The 16,996-nt window shown below is 52.5% G+C and overlaps 5 protein-coding genes across 5 annotated transcripts; 1 reads left to right on the forward strand and 4 right to left on the reverse strand.

The window, feature by feature from the left end:
- Positions 1 to 523: 523 nt before the first annotated feature.
- Positions 524 to 2,230, reverse strand: eqxH-3 (Cytochrome P450 monooxygenase eqxH; the record flags this gene model as incomplete). The annotated part of the gene is made up of 4 exons (XM_036633450.1): positions 524 to 957; positions 1,009 to 1,611; positions 1,663 to 1,731; positions 1,783 to 2,230. 4 exons carry the CDS (start codon positions 2,228 to 2,230, stop codon positions 524 to 526), a joined length of 1,554 nt encoding a protein of 517 aa, XP_036501318.1.
- Positions 2,231 to 2,549: 319 nt separating this feature from the next.
- On the reverse strand, positions 2,550 to 4,022 carry CGCS363_v001602 (uncharacterized protein; the record flags this gene model as incomplete). The annotated part of the gene is made up of 5 exons (XM_036633451.1): positions 2,550 to 2,620; positions 2,676 to 2,879; positions 2,928 to 3,688; positions 3,743 to 3,837; positions 3,894 to 4,022. 5 exons carry the CDS (start codon positions 4,020 to 4,022, stop codon positions 2,550 to 2,552), a joined length of 1,260 nt encoding a protein of 419 aa, XP_036501317.1.
- A 1,584-nt stretch (positions 4,023 to 5,606) lies between these two features.
- gcvT (Aminomethyltransferase) lies at positions 5,607 to 7,117 on the reverse strand (the record flags this gene model as incomplete). Its single annotated transcript, XM_036633452.1, has 3 exons — positions 5,607 to 5,660; positions 5,717 to 6,283; positions 6,353 to 7,117. The coding sequence occupies 3 exons, from the start codon at positions 7,115 to 7,117 to the stop codon at positions 5,607 to 5,609; spliced, it is 1,386 nt and encodes a 461-aa protein (XP_036501316.1).
- Positions 7,118 to 7,678: 561 nt separating this feature from the next.
- Positions 7,679 to 9,057, forward strand: terC-1 (FAD-dependent monooxygenase terC; the record flags this gene model as incomplete). The annotated part of the gene is made up of 4 exons (XM_036633453.1): positions 7,679 to 8,251; positions 8,312 to 8,376; positions 8,432 to 8,670; positions 8,726 to 9,057. 4 exons carry the CDS (start codon positions 7,679 to 7,681, stop codon positions 9,055 to 9,057), a joined length of 1,209 nt encoding a protein of 402 aa, XP_036501315.1.
- Positions 9,058 to 12,143: 3,086 nt separating this feature from the next.
- CGCS363_v001605 (uncharacterized protein) lies at positions 12,144 to 12,458 on the reverse strand (the record flags this gene model as incomplete). The annotated part of the gene is made up of 2 exons (XM_036633454.1): positions 12,144 to 12,378; positions 12,427 to 12,458. The coding sequence occupies 2 exons, from the start codon at positions 12,456 to 12,458 to the stop codon at positions 12,144 to 12,146; spliced, it is 267 nt and encodes an 88-aa protein (XP_036501314.1).
- Between the last annotated feature and the right edge of the window lie 4,538 nt (positions 12,459 to 16,996).

Genomic DNA, 16,996 nt, shown 5'->3' on the forward strand with positions numbered 1-16,996 from the left:
GGAAAGAACACATCATGTCTTACCGACATCGGCCTACAGCTATGATTGACAACGTTGTCAGCATCTTTTCTTTCCATCTCTTTGGCTGAACAAGTTCTCTCCTTTCTCTTCTTGTCTTCTTTTCTTTTTTGAAATATTGGGGATCTTCAACAGTTGTTATTTCCTAACTAATATGACCCAGGTTTAGGTTCTAGACAGGCTGCAATCAGCGTCCAGCAGCACATATTCTTTTCTTCATAGTTAGGTTAACTATAAAATTTCATTTCGCTCCTGCCTTGAATCTATAAGTGCAATTCTGACTTAGTTGTTTTTCTCCGATACTTGCAGATATTGAATTTGCGGGCTGTTTGCACACTGTGAGGCGATAGCTACATCAGTGATGCCTATGTTCTTGGAAGCTAACTCCAGTGATGCAAATTCGTTGCATGCCAATCCTAACATGCTATTCATCCTTCTGTGGTCGTCCAATCGAGACAGGTGGCCCCTCCTCACGCATCACTCTATTTCCTTCCCAGTAAGACTATCAGAGGTTGTCAATGTCAACAGCCAAGTTCTCCCGTCTCCTGAAAGAAACCTTCAGGCCATCTCCAGAAGAAAGACTGATTCCGAACTCCCTAATCGTGTGCTCGTACGGACCGTCAATCTTCCAGTCGTACTTGTACAGCAAGTGGCATAGAAGAACCTTAACTTCGTTCGAGGCAAAGAACCTTCCAGGGCAAGCATGCTTCCCATGGCCGAAGCCCAGATGTATCGACGAGGTACTTACGAGGTGGGCTTTGCTCTCGAGCTTTGGGTCTTCACGCATGCGCAAGTACCGATACCCGTCAAAAACCTCTGGGTTCTCATAGACTTCAGGATCCACCATGGAACCGAGGTCTGCCATGCAGCGGTCACCCTTCTCAAGAACCAGGCCGCTGGGAAGCATGACGCGCTTTATAGCTGTCCGGTTCATTGTCGCTTTGGGTCGTTAGTATTAGAGAGCTCATTACATGCTAAGAGCTAACTTACCTGAGGTCGTAGGCTTCAGCCTTTGCGCTTCCTTGAGAACGCTATCGAGTAGCTTCATCTGGAAAAGAGCCGTCTTGGTCCAGCCCTCCTTCACCAGCACACTTTCAATCTCTTCGCGTAGATCCTGTATCAGCTGCGGGCGTTGAATGAGCCGGCACATAGTCTCCGTCGCCAGATCTGTCGTGGTGTGCATCGCGACGACAGAGAACCCGAGCTGGGCTCCAACAGGGTCGTAAGAGCTCCCCTTACTTTCTTCCTCGACCCACTGCATTACATCGTTATACACTGGCGCAGGCTTCCCGTTTGTCTCAGCGATTCGTCGTTCATCTCGTCGCTTTTGCAGGATTGGCGTCATTAGTTTCCGAGCATCAGCGACTTGCTTCCTCAGCAGCTGACATTCGGGAATGAAGTAGCATGCGGCATGTCTGAGAAAATGAGGGTATTGGCGCAGTAATTCTCCACAAAGAAAGATGTTGATGCTGTAGGACTTGGAGATGTCGAGCCATTGTTGATTCCGGCAAAGCTCTTCTCCGAGGAAAACACGCGAGGACAAGCGGGCGACGAGTTCCAATGTGGCATCCTTGAGCAGGATCTTCTGCCATTCTTTTCACATTTAGCTCAAGGATATGGCCTTGATTTCAAGAGCAGACCTACTGTTTGATTTTCCAAGGACGAGATTGGTCGCGAAATTCGCCTCTGCCGCCAATGGCGAAGTAATCTGGTCTAGTGCAATGTTTTAGATCAGTATTGCTGAACACGGGGGCTATGGCTTACTCAGAAGTTTTGTGAGTCTCTTGTTGATGGTTCTATGAAGAAGCTCGTCCGGGCGGCCGTCGAACGCGAAGCCTTCGAAGCCGGGCAACGAAGGATGAAAGTTGTCGATGAAAGCCGTCATGAAGCTCAGGCCCGGCTCATTCCGGAAATCATCAATGTACTTGGAGGGAAGCACGACAAGCTCGCCGAGGTCAGTGAACATCCTGTATGGTTTCCCCTGGAAGAGCTTGCGCCCGCTCTTCATGAGCTTTCCAGCGTTGGAGGTGAAGTGTTTCTTCGTCTTTTGGCCAAAAAGGTCCAATACGGGAGGGGGGTTGATGTAGGGGATGTCATCGTGCCGACGTGGTATAAGTTTGAACAGGAGAAGAAGAGGGAGAAGGGTAGCGACGACACATGAACCCAATAGCAATGGTTCTGTGACGGAGTATTTGGTAGATGGAAGCAGCATTGTCTGATCTAGCTTCTTAAGCGTGAACGATTGGCAAAGCAAAAACCTTGATTGGCAGACAACATTTCACATGTATTTAAGAAAAGCATCGGCATTCTCGACGGATTCCGAGGTATCAGGAAACATCTAGATGTGAATGGGTATGGCTGGTGCGGGTCTCCGCTTTCATGCTCCATATTCTGAAAAGGGAAATTTTCCCAACCCGCACTAAGAAAATGGGCAAGGGTTGATGTGGGATGAGGGATAACACGAGATCTCCAGAAGCCAGCGTCTATGAATCACTTCCAAGCTTTTCAATGGTCAAGATCCTCCAAGATATTCATACAGCAACGATGCCAGTTTCATACATATTGGCAAGTTCCCGGAGAACCCAGCCGATCCGCGGTGCAACTGTGACGTCTTCAGTCAGGTATCTGAAGCTGATCCTGTAGCATTGCATTCTTACCTCCCCAAACCCACGTGTCGTCGTAGATACTTGCCCACATACGGGCCAGCTCTGCTGCTAGCGATGATTGCTCAGACCTATGGCTCTCAACTTCGTTCAAGAGCTGCCTGACGCTGTCCAAGACCTGCTTTTCCTCGGGTGTGACAGATTCGTTCGTCCGATATGAGCATTCAACAGCGTATAACCATTTCGTAACAAGTAGACCTGATCACGTTCAGCGCAATTCAGGTTGAAGTGAAATTCCGACAATACCGGCATCCCAGCTTGCTAAGGCGTGTTCCACACTCCATTTGAACGCAGCCGTCTTTCGCATGAGCAGAATACCCGCTCGTATTGGTATGGCGAATCCCTCAAGAGCACAGCTGACTGCCATGGTCATGAAGGGGTCTCGATCTTGTACAGCTTCGAAATAGCGTCTCAAGATTGACAGCATGACCTGGCTACTCTCCTTGAACAGTAGAGAGCGATCTAGAGAGTGGAATCTGATGAATGCCCTCCCGTATGAGACGCGTAATATGGCAAATGCATTGAACAGCAGGGGGCTTTCGGCTTCATTCCATGTACCTTCGGTACCAGTTTGCGCGTCTGCAACTCCTGCAAGCAAATCTCGACATCTAGAGAGAGCCGCGGCAATTTGACTTGCGTCATGTCTTTCCTTTGAGTTACGAATGGCGCTGTGGCATACTTGCTGCCCTTGTGTAAGGTACCAGATAGCGATAGCAACGCTGTGCATAACCACCGAGGCAGCGAACGGCGACCACTCCCAACAGACATCTGACTTATTTTCAAGAGGCGTCTGACCGAATATGGCGGAAGTTGCCTCGCGAAGACCTAGATGGGATGACAGCGGTTTATTTGCTGTTAGAGTTTCCCAGTCAGAGGCCGTCTTTGCTTCCCACAGGGCATCATCGGCAGGTATGCCAATGTCGGCATCCTCGAGGATAGAAAAGCCCGGGACCATCCCGTACGTAATCACAAGTAAGTTCCCAAGAATCATGCTGCTGCACATCAAGCTTCATAATGTCAACTCATCGGCACAGGGCTTGGAACATGGACAAAATCCCTACCGCTTTGTTGACTCATGTTCAACCCAGGTTCGCCAGTCCGATAGTTCTGTGGCTGTGGAAACAGGCCTCATTCGTGACATTCTTGACCGGAATTCCTATTACGTTGAGCACAAAACCGAGGGATATTTCGGAAGACACGAGAAGCACTTACGGCGGACAGGAACCCGCAACCAACCAGAGCCTGTCGTATGAGCTGCGGCTCTCCGCTAAAAGAAGCAAAGAATACGAGTAGCAAGCGGGCTTGAGCCAGCGGAAGTGGCGCGGATGCCGACGTTGGCATATCTCTCGGCTTTGCCCAGTCTTGTAGCAATGCCGAGCAGTTGCGTAGGGTATCAAACTCCACGATGGACAGAATTGACTCAGCTGTCAGATAAAGCGACGCAGCGAGCTTCCTGTCAAGCCTGTGCAGTGCACCTATTGCACATATACTCAGTGTCAGAGGGCTTGGAGCCGTCTTGAGGCTGAGCGTTGGGAGGTGTAGAAAAGGGAAGTGAACGTGGAATGATTCGACATAGGAGTTCAGACACTTCTGCAAGCAGGCCGTATCAGGCATTTGGAAGTCCCCAAGTCGCTCGGGTGTAAGATGCGATCTCAGATCATTGACGCAGTGTGCCCTCATTTCCTCAGTGAAGATCATGCTTGGTTTCGCCGTGGCTCTTGTCCTTGATATCCGCGGCAAGCAATGTTCCTTTTTCGGCGTTTGTGGGGGTACGGGAGTCTCTCCCGAAGCAAGCGAAGGCTCAAGGTACGCATCCTCCATATTCATCCCTATCCCAGACTGATCGAAAGTTGGGAGAGCAAAGGAATCAAAAACATCGCCGAGGAAAGGATCGAAGAAACTAGGTGACAAATCATTGTAAGTATCAAAATTGACATCTTGTATGCCAAAGGAGCCGAAGTCAGTCGCTGTGACCTACGCGGTAGTCGTCTCAATCACCGATGTTGACGCTGAGTTGTCCGGGACGTTGGTGATCGCGACATCGGTCCGTGTTTCTTCATTGGTGGCGGCAGCCGAATCGTCCATCAACCCATGTTCGTCCCTTCCTTCGGAGGCTGAACTTTGCGCGAGGTCACGGCTGACTGGCTGCCATTGGTCCGCATGGAGAGTTTTCTCATGGCGTGTCACGAGGTCACTAGGTAGTATGAATGAGTATATCTGGGATAGGCACATTCATGAGTTCAATTATAATACCTGCGAGCATACCGACGGCCACAAAATCGGCATATGTGGGGCTTTTCGTGAGTGTCTGCGCCCGCAGTCAGTGCTGTGCTGAAGCCAAAGTGCATCATCAAACTGTCACGCAAATGAATAACTGACGGCTGCGCTCATGGCGATTTCGATGTTCTCGCCTTTTGAAAGGCTTGAAACAAACGCGGCACTTGTGTACCACGGTGCCTTCTTTAGCGAATGAGATGACCGACGTTCCAGGCGCTGTCTTGGATGTCATCGCTTCAGATGACAGTCGGTGGCTGGGTGCTGAATAAGACGAACAGGCAAGAGGAGGTTTTCAATGGAAGGCAAAAAAGGATAAGGAAGAGCATCCAATTCCTGTGGTGAGCACCATGTGCATGTAAACCCGGTTCAACCCCCACAAACAGGATTTAAATTCCCGTGACGGCCCGCGACGGAGATTGACAAGTATCCGAGGGCGACGGCATCGGACTTTTATTTATGGGACCATCGCAGCGATCATGCGGGGTTCCAGGGTAGCTGTAGTCCACTAACTAATGCAGTACGACTGAAAACTAATTTTGGTCCGGCAACTAATATAGCTCCCGACGGGATACTTGCAGATTTTTGTTGGCGAGATCATGTGCAACTTTCATGAGAATTGCACCCGCTCCAATGTTGAGCAACAACCTCCTAGACAATCTTGCAGCGTCTCTTGTCTTCTTTGTAAGGGGCAGGTTGGACGATCTGTATGCAAATGTGTGACAACCAAATACACCAGAACACATTATGAACAAACTTACAGCTTTGATGATCTTCTGCTTCGAGCCTTCGCTACCCCATTTCACCGATACTTCTGTTCCCGGCGAAGCATGCTCTTTGAGTACTATGCCGAGAGAAATCATCTCCTTAAACCAGTAGCTGTAACACCGAGAAACAGCATATCCGATGGTCTGGCTTCCAACCGACACGGAGCTACCAACAACATTGCCGAGCAGGTTACGAGGCATTTCCATATACTCATACGGCTCGGGACGGAATAAAGATGCGAAGACGTCAGCAACGTCGTCCTTGTCCCAGACAAGTGTCACCAACTTCCGCGGAGGGTCGGCTTTCAGCTTGGCCAGCGCGTCGCGCCCGATAAAGTCGTGATCGAGATTCACAAGCCAACCCCAATTCAGATCGAATGGGGTATTGTGATACAGCACGGGATCGGTCCCATAGCTACCGCTGGCCTTGGATACGTGTAGGTCAAAGTCGAAGCCAATCGACTTGGCATATCGTCGAAACTCGACGAGCTCCTTGTTGCTTGAGGGCGCGTGGACGGCTGGGATGAAGTCGGCGGCCGGCGTCGCAAACGCTGCTTCAACCTGCGATGGCAAACAGTGTCAAAAAAGGCATTCGAGAGTTTCAGATGAGAGATCAAAGTGATTGCTTACATGGTTCACCATCTTGGTACGAGCACCGAGTTGGCGGAGGTTGTGTGGCTTGCCAGCATCTACGATGGAGCTGTAAATCTTCCGAGCGTCTTTCCCAGGGCCCCAAAGCTCGAACCCTAGTTCGCCCGAAACGCCTTGTCGCAAGCATAGGAACTTCGTGCCGTTTATGGAGAGCTCCTTGTAGTGCATGAACTCAATGTCTTGAACCCCCTCAGCCGTGACCTCATTGAGAAGTTTTGCGCTTCGAGGACCTTGAACTTGGAGGAGGAACCAATCATTGGTGACCAGCTCAAGCGTAGCATCGAACTTCTTCTTTCCGAATTGGAACTGATACGCCAGCCAAACGGTGCCAGGCCCGCTGGTGAAGATGAAGTCATCCTTCCCGAGCATGAGGACAAGGCCTTCACCGACCACGCAGCCGTTGTCTTGGCAGAAGATAGCATGCTTCGCCTGTCCCGGCTTGAAGTTGGGCCACCGATTGGTAGAGATGAATTCGAAGAAGGCCTGGGCCTCTGGACCTTTGACGCGGGCTTTCAGCAGCGGCGACCAATCTCCGATGTAGCAGTCCGTTTTCCAGGAGACGCTCTCGTCGATCCAGCCTGAATATTCATAGGCTTCGAAGGTAGGGCCGAAGCGGGACCAGGTGTTGACGGTAGGGTCGATGGGCACGGCTGGTGCTAGTGGAACGTGATGCTTCGCATGCCCATCGTCAAACCAGCGTTGATCTGCGCTCTCGTTTGGGACTTGGGAGTTTGAATGAGACATGTTGAAAGAGGGGCAAAACGTTGACTACTTGCTAGTCGAACTTGAACAGACAATAGGAAGGACATACATCGATCATATGTATCTATAATCCTGTCGTGGACTCTCACCTAAACCCGTTTCCATATGACATCACGACTGCATTGATTCCTTCATCAAGATGGAGTTTCGGGAATCCGTTTGTCCAGCGGCATCATGATGTGGGCTGGTCAGAATGTCCTAATCAGGCAATGTGGGATGGTGGGACAGATGCCGTGTGGGGTATGTGGGATGTCTTGGTAGGAGTACCAAGACGCCCACCTTGCTGCAGCCCAGGTTTCGGCAGCGAGTCCACAACATGATGCCAGAATTTTTATGAACGTCCCTCAGCATAGTGCTTACCCGAGAAGTCGCATTAAAGTCAATAGATGTAGCCATGCGGCGAGTAGTCATGGAGTAGCCTAGATAAAAGATGCGTGATGCCTGACACCGAGGCACTGAGGGTCCTGAGCCAGCCTCCTAGTAGCTCACGTATGTATTCAGCAATTTAACCCCGTTACAATCGAACTTGAATTCATTCTTGGTATGCCTCGGCCGTTCGCCATCATCGTGGGTGCAGGCCCCTGTGGTCTCTTACTGGCCCTCCTCCTCGCCAAAGCCGGGCTGGAGGTACAGCTCGTCGACGCCGGCAACGAACTCGACGACCAACCCCGAGCAACTCATTATGGCCCAGAGGCTGTAGAACAGCTAGACAGAGCAGGTGTTCTTCCGGACGTTCTTGCGCAGGGTTTCATCCCTCACGGCGTTGCCTGGAGAAAGCCGGATGGGGAGGTCATCGCCGAGCTGCCAACAACCACCTTGTCAACTTCTTCGAAGCATCCCTTGATCTGCTTGCCGCTGAACAAACTAGGCAAGATCTTGCATGATCATTTACTGAAGCAGCCCCAAGCCAGTATCCTTTGGGGTCATCGGGTGACGCATGTAAGGCAGGACGATGACCAAGCCATCGTGGAGGTGGACGCTCAGGGCACTTCAAAAACGCTGGCGGCGACTTATGTCATTGGCTGCGATGGCGCCAACAGCCAAGTCCGGAAATCGCTCTTTGGCGATATGGAGTTCCCGGGATGGACTTGGGATGAGCAAATTGTTGCAACGAATGTCAGTGAAAGAGCATGCGCTGTCGCTTTGTCTATGCGCTAATCACTCGACGTTCCCTAGATTTACTATCCCTTTGACAAACACGGCTTCACAGACAGCAACTTTGTAATCAGCCGAGAGCACTGGTATGGCCGATAGACCCTTTTACAACTGCCTGAGTTTGGCTGATCATGATTGTAGGTACATGGCAGCGAGGATCTCCAACGATGGCCTGTGGCGAGTCACGTACGGGGAAGTGCCAGGACTCACCAAGGCCGAATACCTCGAACGACAGGCCTGGAAGTTCGAGGTGATGCTACCAGGAAATCCGAAGGCGGATGAGTGGAGATGTGTCAACTTCAGTCCTTACAAAATACACCAGCGCCTGGCACCATCGCTCCGACAAGGGAAGGTACTCCTCGCGGGTGATGCAGCGCACCGTGAGTCGGACCCCAATTGCTTCTCCAAGACTTGCATACTAAACGACCGAATCAGTATGTAATCCATTCGGTGGCTTGGGGTTGACAGGAGGGATTCTCGATGTCGGAGGCTTGTATGACTGCTTGAACGGGATCGCCACGGGAAGGGCAGATGAATCCATCTTAGATCGATACAGCGATGTTCGCAGGAAGCTGTATCGTGACTTCACCGATCCTATCTCGACAGAAAACATGCGGAGGCTCTGCAAGAGGGACCCCGACAAAGTGTTGGAGGAGGACACGTTTTTGCAGATGATTAACGAAAGCACACATAACCCTGAGGTAGCCGCGCAATTATCAGAGGGCTCGCAAGGCTTGGGCCATGATTTCACGCAATACTACAAGTAGAGATTAGAATCTTGTTAGTCGAGTTGAGGTGCTACCATCCTCCACATGACTGTTTCTTGATCTGAGTCTGAGAGGGAGGAATGAGAACGACACTGGAAACCCTCATCGAAGATGTAGTTTTGATAGCTATCCGACGAAACCAATACTCCGGGAAGAGAACCGACGGAGGACTGAAAGTATCGTCGTTTTCAATCAGAAAATTAAACAAGCCCCAGACCCTGGAATAAGAGTATCCGCAGGCCGTAAGTTTTGGGTGATCACCTTCACAGTGTTTCCTCAGACTTGCAGAGACCATTGCTTAGATACTAGGAAGTCGTCCCGACCTGAGAACGAAGGGTATTATGCATCCATAACATACTTAGGCAAGACTGAAGCGAAGATCTTGTGTGAACATACATGCTTTTACCCGCAAGACCCCATCAACAATATAAAAGAACTAGAATCCTACAGAGCTTTGAATTCGACAAAACAATAAGATTTTCGCTTCTTGTTTCGAGTCACTCAATTGAACTTGGAGTCGTGCTTTACCACCAGTTGAGTCTCGTCAGTCAACCGCCAAGCCAGTCAGAATAACCGTCCCCACATGACCGACAACGCGATGGACATGGCCAAATCCATCGGCACTGTTCGTTGCTTCCGGTTTGAAAGTATTCGTGGCAAACACCCCAAGGCTTGCGCATCTCAAGTCGGAAGTCGGTGGCTGGCCGCCTAGACGTTGCTGGTGAATATTACAACGGCATTGCTCTTGCAGTGGAGAAAACCGTCGTTAGCCAGACCAAAATTGTCTTGTAATCTTTCTGGTTTCCTGTCCGCAAACAGAGCCTTTATACCGAAGGGAAACCGCGACACGGCATTTGCGAGGGATAACCATGATGTTGCTCACTTGTGTTGCCGCGAACAAGACATAAAAGCAGTGATACAAGCGTAAGAGAGCAGTTCAATTAAACAGCCAGCATCACTGCCTCCTTGTAGATCGTTGAATTAAGCCAGACAGCAAGAAGCTATCAAAGCCTGTCGGTACTGAAGCCATGTCTTGAAGTACTACTCTCTCGACACTGACCACGTTCTGCTTCTTGCATTTATTCAGACACAAATAATCGACCGATGATGGACAATGGCTATTGGTGATAGGTACCCAGTTCAGTCCAACGACTTAGGGTGCGACTCATCGACCTGGATTGGCACATATCACCCCATGACACTTTGAAATGAAGAATGGGTTTTCACTAATTGTGTGAGAGAAATTGATCCTTGCCCATCACTTGATGTATAGATACAAACTCAGCATCTAGACCGACTTAGTTCACATCAAGGATGTCATATTCAAGGTGGATGAGAGCATCACCGTGTATTGAAACACACATTTCATTCCGGGCGTCGGCCCCGAGAAATAGCTCGCAACGCTTACCCTCCATGCTTCATCTATCTTATCTCCAAAACATATGCGCAAGTGGAAGGGCTTGCTAAAGATCCAGTCTCTGCCGCGTGCGCCATGACGGACATTAACCCCCAGCGTCATCCCTCAGTCTCTCCGCCTATGGTGTATTCATCTTTGACAACAGCGCGAAACGCATCATCACGGATACACAAATAACTAACAAATAAATACGAAGAGTTTTTCTAAAGTACCACACGGTTGAGTACCACGCGGATCGATCTCGAATCCAACCGAGCCCGACAGGCTGCAGCTGAATTCTGCCCAAGAAGATCACTCGCACCCGTCTCGTTGCTCTTCTTATACGTGCGAAATTCTAGCTGAAGAAGTCTTTTCCCACAGCTGAAAACGATGGCGAGTTACAGATCGAGGTGCCTCACCGGTCAGGATCTGCACTCCGCTCATCTTGGCCCATAATCGGCGTAGACAAGCAACGGCATAGACGCGATGGACATGATCAGAGCAGCAGACAGCACATGCCCTAATGCAGCATCGGAAGGGGAAAGGAAGACACAGCCCCAGGCAATATTTTTCTGCTGCTTGGTTCGAGCACAAATAAGATTACTGTCGCCAAAAGCCAGCCCTGGTTGTTTCTCAGACCAATGTCACTTGCCGAATATGCGTTCATGTAGGCTTTCCATCTGGTCGCAGGGGCACACCTACTGCCTGAGCGTGACGTCCACTCGCCTGGAAAACGCCTTGGGTAACCCATCACCATCAACCGAGGCGTACTTGGCGCCGTCACTGATCACTGCTTGAGTATCCTCGAAATCGTCCCAGAAGAAACGGCAAATACCAGGGCTAAGGGCAGCTGGCCGGAGTCAGCATCAAGTTTCTAGGCCTTCAACCGGCGGTCACAGACGGATGTTCTCGGAAGGAACACAGTAATACCGCCTCAGTAGGTTCACAATAGCCCCCTAGAGGGCTGCAAAGTATTCAATATCTCAACGTGGCGCCCCCTGCTATGCGGATGCAAGGCAACCAACGGACAGACGCTCAAAACTTGACGCCACGGGCTGCCAAACACCCGTCTAGTAAATCTAGCAGACTGCCACTTGCGTATGAGCACTCGGGCAGAATACCATATGCAAGAAATCACACAAGACAAACACCTGTTCAACATGGCAGATAGCATGTGGTGTGCCGTTTTGCCCCGCCCCCGCGCCGCGCCCCGGAGTCCGGTCTTCGTGGGAAGGAAGGGGGGCGGCTTGGCTGGCGGTCCCGTGTCAAGCCAGCGTGAGAACGAGGCCTCAACACCCGCTTAAAAAAAAGATGAGTCCAGACCTGGCCGTGTTTGGGCTGCGGGGTTGACGGGAAACTGCAAAAAGACACCCAGGTGATGTTGAGGCTGCGCATTTGTCCGCGTGTGCCCGATGTCTGCCTACCATGCGACCCTATCAAGACAACAGCCTGATGGGCTCTCCTGACTGTGTCAACAAATTACAACCCTGCCTGGACTGGCGCTGACGGGGCCACATGGGAATGTTGCTTCTGATCACGGATAGGCCAGACAGGGAGGCACGTGAGGTGTTGGAATTACGCGTGAGACAGGCTCCCTTTGGAAGAACCGGGACAGACGGGCTGGGAGACCGCCGCTCGGGCTACGGGAGGTTTTGGTGAAGAAATGTGAGGCACCTTTGGCAGGTTTGGGTTAGGAGGGGGACGTGCTAGACGGCGCCGTTGAGATCCGGAGCCGTGTCTTGGGGCCTTGGCGGTGTCGAGAAATGTTGGAGGTCTCTCGTCTGTGCCACCGCAGTATCTTGGGCAACCGGACGATCTGGAAGCCTTGGCTGCCCACGCTTTTGCAGCGCTCGTGTCTTGTGCGACGGCAACAACGACTGTGCATGAGATTTGAGTTGGATTGGATCTTGCGCGCTTGCCCAGAGCTGGACGCAAGTCAGCTGATGGCTGGTCCTGGCAGCGAAGAAACAAACGTTAGGTCCCTTGCATGCGTGCCATCGTCCATCGATGGTTTTACCCCGCAAAACATATCGCTGTAGGGTTGGTTTTGGTATGGCGGGCGACTCAGAGCTTCTCGACTTGCGGAAAAGTTACCACCACCATCCCGGTTCTCACCCGCACTAAGACCAACGCCAGTCGACCTTGCCGGCGTTGTATGACGCAGGGTTGGGGTAGAAATGAGCGAATCACAGCGCAGCGATAAGGCAACTATGAGACTCGTGTGAGGGTGTGGGATGGCGTCGCTAGATTCGGGGTGGTGCATGATGACTCTCTGGCGCGCGCACACCTGGCTGAACGTTAGTCGATGACCGTCTGTCTGCGCAAGTGTGTATGAAGCAAGCTCGTCCGGTGTCTGAATGCGAGATGCCGGGGCGCGTTTGCTGTTTGATGGGCAACATGGGGCAGCGTCTTGCTCATCTTTGGAACTGGCTGCATGTGAGTATGGACAGGTTACGCAGGCAGCGAATGACAATCAGGCTGATCGGGTTATTTCTCGGGCAAGTTCAACAAGCGGTCGGTCACTGGATGATGGCGTTGCACTCGGATAGGAGTGTCTGATGGAAAGCGACATGATCGATGGTGGAAGCTTGGTGGTCTGGGTTGGGTAGGGATGGGCAAGTGATGAACGGGCCAAGATGGCGGGGGAAGGGCGGGCGGGATGAGACAAACGGCCCTGAATATCATTTGCCATGACGGCTGGAGAGAATCCGTGGGCGCAATCCGTGTCCCGACAGGGACAGAAACGGAGGGCAAACTTCTGCGTCCCCCAGGTAGGTATTCCGTATCAGGCACCTGCAGCAAGGTTGAAGTCGTGGGCAAGGGCGATAGGCCGAGTCAAACACGATGCATGTGAAAAGCAACGAGCGATTGAACATGTCACCATGCGAGAGATATGACGGTCGAATCGAAGAGCATCGGCTGTTCGTCTCTTGATTCCTTGTGCTTGGGTTGAGTTTGTTCATGTTGGTTGGGTGAATGCGGTGATGACACGTCTGAAGGTGCTGAAAGCGGGAGAGGCGCCGAGGTGATCGACGAGGTCCGTACGGATAGTGCGGTGATATTGGTTTCCCAACGACCACTGAAGGGTCCTGGGCCAGATGGTAGGGCATGCTCATCGGGCTCGAGGCGACGAACGGAGGGAAGATGGAGGGTTCGGAGTCGAGATGGTTGAGTGGCCAAGAGAACGGATGGAACGGAAGGCGAGTGGTAAGCGGCGCTAGAGCCTAGTGCCATGGGAAACTGCAAAGTGCTCTCCGTCGGCCTGCCATTCTCGTCAATGAGAGCCCGTCACATAGGTCGACAAGGATTTAAAGAATTGGAGCAACTGAGTCTGGCAGGTCTGCGAGGCAGGCGTCTGAGTGGACGGAGTGGAGGCGACTGTTCATCCTGGGGGTCGGAGGAGGCCGATGGAGGTGGACTTTGCGTGCGTGTTTGCGAGTCACCGAGGGCAGCCCCCCGGACAAGGACCGGAGGTTCAATAGCCGTCCGGTGATTGACATGGGAACTTGGCCGCCGTCGGGAGATAGATTGGCGGCGATGATGGTTGCTGGTGGAGGCCCAGACACAGCGCTTGGCCGCAGGCGGGCGGCTTGACGGTTCGACGATAGTTCGAGTTGTGGTGATGGTGGTTGTCTTAGATTCTGCGGCCGTTCGCCTCGGCATCTTGAACTGACTGTCGGGATGGGCTAGAGTCAGGTCCAGAGCAGCGGAAGGAGTCAGGACCCCAGGCCGTGCTGAAGAAGTGGTCATCATTTTCAGCCCGAGGGCGCCGAGGCGATCCAGAGTTCATTGAACAGCGCGTGCGTGCCTGTTGCTCTGTCACACCCAGAGGGTCGGATGGATCTTGTGGTGGTCTCTTAGTAGAGATGGAGGGTCACGGAGGCGATCGGTAAAGCGTGTAATTGGGCGTTGCGCTTGGGGGGATGGAGGGGATGGGATGAAGTGGGAGGGATGGAGTCGTTGGGGGCTGATAAGCAAGAGGCACACGAGAGGCGGTCCGACGTTGGCGACGATGGGAAGGTCCAAGGAAGGCACCACTGGCACCAAGCCAAGGTCGTGACTGCACGTTGTTGTATTACGCATAAAATGAGCGACGCATTACATTGCCAGGTACAGCGTTCCACTGCATAGCATAGCATAGCATAGCCATTTGGCAGTTGTGCAAGAGCCATGCTCATGGACTGTGTTGTGCTTAATAATGCTATCCAGATAACTGGGGAGAGCTGTGTCTTACATAAGGTGATCTATTCCAGATTTATCCCCAGGGTGGGTCTCACGGCTTGCCATTGGCTGAGAAGCTACCTCAGGCTTCAGCTGGTCGCTCTTTCTTTCACAAGTGTTCTCTCAGAGGCCTCTCCACGTCCTTTGAGCGCTCCAGGGCTGGGCGCTGATCGGGTCAGCCGGGCGCTCACACGGTGAGACCCTGCTGGAAGGCCCCGAATGTCTTGGAATTCCCACTATTATGACGGTCTTCACCACTGCCACAGGACCATCAGCAGCGTCAGGGCCAATCAAGGCCGCAGATCCAGTATCAGTGTGTCGCCGTCTTTAGTACACGGTGCTGGCTATCCGTCATCCGGGCCCTGAAGCCCTGTAATTGTGACACTGGCGGCGCTATCATGGTCCGCAATAGGGGTGTTGATGTGAGAGCTGAAAGAGCGCTCGTATTATGTATCCTTCCAGAAGTGATCCAGGCTGGCTGGTGCTGGTCTCGAGGTGAGATCCACCGGTGGCATGAACGTGACCACATTCATGGACTGGACGGGACACTGGAGGAGGCGTGGACTTGGAGACCCCCAAGGACCCCCAACTCAACTCATGTCACCCCAAACTCTAAGGCCCAGACAGGAGGAGAGACGCAGAGCCGACGACAATTGGGGGAAGTTGGAGGCTTCGGGTGCTTATCAGTTGGGGCCTGTGCGCCCATCCATCGCGCTTTCCTTTGGAGTCGAGGAAAACGCCTCCAAATCAGGCAGGACGCACACGGAGGGCAAGCACACAGTCACCGTTGCCTGCCAGGGCAATACGCAGTAACGAAGCAAGCAGGCACGGAGGGTGAAAGCGCGAGCGAGGCAGGAACGATGAAGGGGAAAGGAAGGAGGCAGGAAGAGGCGTCAGTCCCTGCCTTGCCCTGCCCAGCCCAGCCTGTCTACCGCAGCAACCGCACAACGTCACGGGCAACCACGATCCAAGCAAATCAAGGCAGGGCAAGTCCAGCTGAGGTTCTGAAAAAGGCAGTGGAGGGCAGCATCACGTCCCGTCGTCTACCATCCAGCGCCTGTCGTCTGCGTCCCCGTGTCTTGCTGCTGCAAAGTCCCTAGTCATGATCCATGGCCGTGGCCCCTTCCCAGCCTGTCCTTCCCCAGGTTCCTTATCAGCAACTCCATCCTGGGCCCGTTATCAGTGTCAACGTGTGAGGTGCCTGCCCGTGCTGTGCCAGTCCGGTCACTGGTGTGTTGTATGGAACTCGGCCCAGTAACAGAAGGCGAGAGGTCTCATGCTGGGCTGGATTAAGGTGCAGATAATCAGGACAGCAGAAACAGCCTCGGGTTGCCTTCCGCTCCTACGGATAGTCACTTATCTCTCTGCCCAAAGCCAGATCTATAACCTGGAAGGAGCGAATGCCCTCTGGCCTGCCACCTAAAACCAAGAGTCCCCCAACCTACCTGTGGTCTCTTCTCTGCTAGTCTTCATTCTCGGTGTCTCTATTCTTCTTTTCTCCCTTATCGCCGCCTCGTGCATCGTCGTCATCGTCGCCGCCTCACCTACCGAACGAACCTCGACCTCGACTTCGCCTCTCGGGACGTGCGCCGACTGCTCTGCTCAATACCTCGCCGATACATCCTCAATACCAGACAGACACCAGGCCTCCCGACCGAATATCGATTATTCGTACCTAATACTAATACCCATCATCGTCATCGCGAGTCTCGAATTCACCCTCGTGACGGATTTCCATCTTCGATATCCAAGGCCTATCAGCCGTCAACCTCCAAACTCCAACTCGAATCCAGGTCCTTCCCGGCGCTCATCGCATTCCGCTATCAGCAGCCACCCTCCTCTGTCAACCTCTGACGACGACCCGAGTCGTGCGCTTGCTGGCCTCCACAACTTTACGCAAACCGCACCCGCACCGACATTACCACACGCGAACCCACCCGATCCAACATTCACGGTCAAGCAATCTGCACTTCACTCGCAACCGCGCTCTGCACTCTGCAAGGGCGGCAGCACATTCCATCGTCCCGCCCGTTCCTTGCTACGAAATCGCGCGAGATTGGAGAATAAGGGTGCAGCTCCAGCAAAAGCCGGGCCCCAAAGACCCAGATCCCACCCAGAACCACCGCAACCAAGGATACGACGAATACAAGACGTTGAAGAAAAAAGACCCGCTGCGTCACTTCCCGTCAATCACCGTCCTCAAAGGACCCGTCGCGATTCCTGTTCGAGCTTCTCCTTGAAAAGCATCGTCGCTGATTTGTTACCGCGCCGTTGACTTTACGTTACCAAAACATTGGCCACCCCTGCCCCCGGCACACGACA

Source organism: Colletotrichum siamense (assembly GCF_013390195.1).
Source record: "Colletotrichum siamense strain Cg363 chromosome Unknown KSG_Cg363_contig01, whole genome shotgun sequence".
NCBI lineage: Eukaryota > Fungi > Ascomycota > Sordariomycetes > Glomerellales > Glomerellaceae > Colletotrichum > Colletotrichum siamense.